At 40.8% G+C, this 6000-nt stretch overlaps 1 protein-coding gene across 1 annotated transcript in view; it reads right to left on the reverse strand.

The window, feature by feature from the left end:
- Positions 1–6000, reverse strand: part of LOC137432433 (zinc finger HIT domain-containing protein 1) — an 80402-nt gene extending 74402 nt beyond the window's left edge. The window contains exon 1 of the mRNA XM_068124369.2: positions 5788–6000. Within this exon, the coding sequence (XP_067980470.1) occupies positions 5788–5812 (25 nt within the window). The 5' untranslated portion in view covers positions 5813–6000. The remainder of the gene's footprint in view (positions 1–5787) is intronic.

Here is a 6000-nt window from a genome sequence, read left to right on the forward strand (position 1 = left end):
AGTAATACCTCATATGAATGCCCTTGATGAGTGCTTCCCAGATCTGTAAACAGTTTGACGCTATGACGTCATTTGATGACGTCATGACGAAAAAACGGAATTTTCATGAAAAAATTATTTCCTCAGTTCTCATCAAAATCTTTCAATATTTCATGTGCGTTGGTCATGAAGACATACTATTCACCATACGAAATTATTAAGGTCAAGGTCAAATGGCAAGATACGGTTCACCCTGTGGGTGACATATGTTCATTATCTTGCCAAAACGAAGTTTTTGCAAGATGTATTAGTCAGCTTGTATGTTTGTTTGTTTGTTATCTTGCCAAAACGAATTTTTTGCAAGATGTATTAGTCAGCTTGTATGTTTGTTTGTTTGTTTGTTTGTTATCTTGCCAAAACGAAGTTTTTGCAAGATGTATCAGTCAGCTTGTATGTTTGTTTGTTTGTTTGTTTTTTTGTTTTTTTGTTTTTTTGTTTGTGGTTAATCATTTTTTTTTCACGTTTAGATCACTCTGTAGACCACAGTTATTATTGGAAACTCCTGTAACTTCGCATATCAGAGTCCTATAGAGATACCCTTCAGCACACAAAATTTTGAAGGTCAAGGTCAAAGGTCAAGGTCACTTTGCGGTCAATCATGGAGGTCAACGAAACCCTTATTTTTTGAGTAACTTTGATCGGATCGTCTCCAAACTTCATGGGAATCTAGTATATGGTCCGGCGCTCAGCTGATTAGTTTTTGGTGGCGATCGGCCTTGACCTTCATGGTTAGCGCTGGAGGTCGAAAATTATTGACCCCAAGGTCAAATTACGAAACCCTTATTTTTTGAGTAACTTTGATCTTATGATCTCCAAACTTGGTGGGTATATAGGGTGTGGTATGGCGCTCAGCTGATTAGTTTTTGGTGTCGATCGGCCTTGACCTTCAAGGTCATTTTGAAGGTCATTCAATTTTGACCAAAAGGTAAAATTTTCAAGTTTCAGTTACCATATCGAGTAGTACCTCAAATTGAAGCCCTTGTTGAGTGCTTTCCAAACATATAACTAGTTTGACAATGTGACGTCATTTGACGGCGTTATGACGAAAAAACTGCACTTTTCATGTATATTGTATTGCTTTAGTTCGCATTGTTTAGGTCACTCTGTAGAGCACAGTTCCCTTTGGAAACTCTTGTAAGTTCGCATATCAGAGTCTTTTAGAGATACCCTTTAGCACACAAAATTATGAAGGTCAAGGTCAAAGGTCAAGGTCACTTTGCGGCCAATCATGGAGGTCGACGAAACACTAATTTTTTGAGTAACTTTGATCGGATCGTCTCCAAACTTCATGGGAATCTAGTATATGGTCCGGCGCTCAGCTGATTAGTTTTTGGTGGCGATCGGCCTTGACCTTCATGGTTAGCGCTGGAGGTCGAAAATTATTGACCCCAAGGTCAAATTTTGAAATCGTAGGTACCATATCGAGTAATACCTCATATGAATGCCCTTGATGAGTGCTTCCCAGATCTGTAAACAGTTTGACACTATGACGTCATTTGATGACGTCATGACGAAAAAACGGAATTTTCATGAAAAAATTATTTCCTCAGTTCTCATCAAAATCTTTCAATATTTCATGTGCGTTGGTCATGAAGACATACTATTCCCCATACGAAATTATTAAGGTCAAGGTCAAATGGCAAGATACGGTTCACCCTGTGGGTGACATATGTTCATTTTGTTTGTTTTTTTGTTTGTGGTTAATCATTTTTTTTTCACGTTTAGATCACTCTGTAGACCACAGTTATTATTGGAAACTCCTGTAACTTCGCAGATCAGAGTCCTATAGAGATACCCTTCAGCACACAAAATTTTGAAGGTCAAAGGTCAAAGGTCAAGGTCACTTTGCGGTCAATCATGGAGGTCAACGAAACCCTTATTTTTTGAGTAACTTTGATCTTATGATCTCCAAACTTGGTGGGTATATAGGGTGTGGTATGGCGCTCAGCTGATTAGTTTTTGGTGTCGATCGGCCTTGACCTTCAAGGTCATTTTGAAGGTCATTCAATTTTGACCAAAAGGTAAAATTTTCAAGTTTCAGTTACCATATCGAGTAGTACCTCAAATTGAAGCCCTTGTTGAGTGCTTTCCAAACATATAACTAGTTTGACAATGTGACGTCATTTGACGGCGTTATGACGAAAAAACTGCACTTTTCATGTATATTGTATTGCTTTAGTTCGCATTGTTTAGGTCACTCTGTAGAGCACAGTTCCCTTTGGAAACTCTTGTAAGTTCGCATATCAGAGTCTTTTAGAGATACCCTTTAGCACACAAAATTTTGAAGGTCAAGGTCAAAGGTCAAGGTCACTTTGCGGTCAATCATGGAGGTCAACGAAACCCTTATTTTTTGAGTAACTTTGATCTTATGATCTCCAAACTTGGTGGGTATATAGGGTGTGGTATGGCGCTCAGCTGATTAGTTTTTGGTGTCGATCGGCCTTGACCTTCAAGGTCATTTTGAAGGTCATTCAATTTTGACCAAAAGGTAAAATTTTCAAGTTTCAGTTACCATATCGAGTAGTACCTCAAATTGAAGCCCTTGTTGAGTGCTTTCCAAACATATAACTAGTTTGACAATGTGACGTCATTTGACGGCGTTATGACGAAAAAACTGCACTTTTCATGTATATTGTATTGCTTTAGTTCGCATTGTTTAGGTCACTCTGTAGACCACAGTTATTATTGGAAACTCCTGTAACTTCGCATATCAGAGTCCTATAGAGATACCCTTCAGCACACAAAATTTTGAAGGTCAAGGTCAAAGGTCAAGGTCACTTTGTGGTCAATCATGGAGGTCGACGAAACACTAATTTTTTGAGTAACTTTGATCGGATCGTCTCCAAACTTCATGGGAATCTAGTATATGGTCCGGCGCTCAGCTGATTAGTTTTTGGTGGCAATCGGCCTTGACCTTCGTGGTTAGCGCTGGAGGTCGAAAATTATTGACCCCAAGGTCAAATTTTGAAATCGTAGGTACCATATCGAGTAATACCTCATATGAATGCCCTTGATGAGTGCTTCCCAGATCTGTAAACAGTTTGACGCTATGACGTCATTTGATGACGTCATGACGAAAAAACGGAATTTTCATGAAAAATTATTTCCTCAGTTCTCATCAAAATCTTTCAATATTTCATGTGCGTTGGTCATGAAGACATACTATTCACCATACGAAATTATTAAGGTCAAGGTCAAATGGCAAGATACGGTTCACCCTGTGGGTGACATATGTTCATTTTATTATTGCTTTTCCCCTCACCAAAAATCAGCTTTTATATTCAGGATATCTATCTTGGAACCTCTTTCCAAATTTCCAGTCTTTCCTTCCTTAGAGTTTGCTTCTTTAACTTTCTTGTCCACCCATTGTATCCTCCCCTATCCCTCATTCCTCCCCACATCCCTCATTTGTCTATTTCCCTCTATTTTATCTTTCAACTTCCCCCTCTTTCTGCTATTCATTTTGTTCTGTCGAGTCCTAATCGGTTCTCCCTCTTCCACGAGCATTGACTTCGAATCCAAAAAAAAAACCACACTTGCAATAATGCTTGAAAGTTGCAAGTTGTGACTCGTACTGTACTCTGTGTTCCCTCTCTCCTTCAAAATAAACTTGCAGGTGGGATGGATGAACCACAAAATAACAACCATAATGATTGCATCAAGTTAAATACATTCGAATTTGTATCAAGGATTGAGTGTCTTGTAATACGGTACCTTCAAAATGACTATGATTGATGAGGCCTTTTGCGCATGCGCTGTGTGCGTTTACAGTGACTCGGTTTGGCTCGCAGGGTACTTTTAACCTGCCGATGCTAGAGCAAAATTTGTGATTCAAATCGTCTTTCAAACATAATTTTCAGCATTTCCACGGAAGAGTGGCAATTTCGAAATGGTTAACCACAACCGTGTTGCTGAATGAAAATCGGACTCACGAGAATATAGCAAACACAGTACGAGAAATATCCGAGGAAGAGGAGTTTGGGTCGTACCATTTCCTGTTAATACAATTAGCCAGCGGCAGCCGTGGTTATAACACACATACACACGGACGTATGCTTCTCCTTTCACCAAAAGATGCAAAAATGGAGTACAATTTCTCTTGTGGCCCCAGAACCAAAAAAACATGTATTTATAATGGTACTCATAGTTGATACAGCTCCCACTCCTACCGCCCAAACATAATTAATAGTAAATATCATCATTTTTTATTTACCGTGTGTCAACAAGTCCCAGATATGACCTTCCCATTGGTGTTGAGAAGCACAAATGTTTGGTTAGTTTGGTTAGTCAACAAGTTTAGTTAGAACGCACCATCTTTGGCCTTGCACAGGCGCACATTGCCGGTAGGTTTTGCAATACGGACGAGTTGATCAAGAAGTTTTCTAACTGTTTCGTTGTGCAGAGGCACACCCCTTTCTCGCAGGTACACTTACAAGAACTAATGGCTTATTTAAAACTTTTTTTCATGATTTAAGTCTACAATCCTTATCTGGGAGGCATGAAAGATGTTCAGGCCACCACAATTCACTTTGTTACTCGGGCTTCTGCAAATGCGCGCCGAGCAATCTGGGTGGAAATACGTCGTTTTGAAAGTCGCGTGCTGCCTTCAACCTTACAATTGCTACTCGCACAGCACGGCGCTCAGACGATTCAAATTACACCTCGGAGAGTCTGGAATGAACATCTCTATCCAAATAGATTTTACAGGTGGCTTTTTGTGGATGGCAGGATGGCATTGGTCAAACATCACAAAATTTCCATCTACGAGCAGAGCACTCCATAATACAGAAATCAGTGGATTGTTGGGCTAGCAGGATGGCCTGGAGGTACGTACGCACACTCGCCTCTAAGCTGTCTAGCCTGGGTTTGAATCCCAACACAGTTATAAACTGTCGTCCTGGTGCTTCACAGGCAGGGCAATTCATCAAAGTGTTTGGGCCGTTCCTCGGATGGACTTTAAACTGGGTGTCCCATCTGTCAGGATTAGTTGGTGGATGTTTAAGATCCCACGGTGTCTTCTGCAAAGAGTAGGCGAACTATCGCCGGCACCCGAACCACAGTTCAAATTCCTACAGAAAGCATTGTATCAGCAGGCAACCAGCTTAATGTCTCATTGGCAGCAAGGCGATGTGCTTCAGGATGCAACACCACCCGTTTTGGCATCGTACAGCCAACATTTTGATTTCCGACATTAACCTCCTTTCCTTCCCTCCCTCCAGATAATTAGAACCCTGGAATAAACATGGAGAACACAACAATTGTCTTATGAGGGGACAAACGAAACTTTAACATTTTCATCAACACTGCACTTACAGCACTTGGAGGGCAACACCATTAGACTATGTGATTGTACTTTTATGACGTCATTACGAGGAGAATGACGTGCTCGGATGTCCCTGGAATTCATGCGAAGGTACTTTGATGAATTACAGGGACAATACAAGACATCGAAGGTACTTTGACACGAATTACGAATAAATTAGTACACACAAATGAAGAATCGACACAGACAGCGTATTCTATTCATCCGGGATCAGTGCATCAGACGAGCCACGTGCTCAGATGGGAACGGAACACAGATATTTCATTCATAAAAACAACGAAACAAAACGGCGCTGACCGGGGCCGGAGGGACACGTGGTGACGCAAGGACGTTCAAATATCGACAGACGCGAGTTTGAGGACACGGACAAACGGACACGAGCGCGCGCGGACAATAAGCACGTGTTGGAATAATTTAAAAGGCACCGGATTCGCGCTTCTTCTCCACCATGACGCAGAAAGATAGGAAAATGCACAAGCTCGTCAATATTCCTTCGGCATTTAATCTTCAGATTCTCCCCTCTTTATCACTTTAACCCTTTCTGAGTTGGTTCCAGCTCTTGGTTCTTCGCGGTTCTTCGAATGATTGCGATTTAGACGACATTCAAATTCAATTAAGCACTTCCTAGTTCATTTCTT

This window comes from Myxine glutinosa, chromosome 8, assembly GCF_964187855.1.
Source record: "Myxine glutinosa chromosome 8, kmMyxGlut1.1, whole genome shotgun sequence".
Taxonomy (NCBI): domain Eukaryota; kingdom Metazoa; phylum Chordata; class Myxini; order Myxiniformes; family Myxinidae; genus Myxine; species Myxine glutinosa.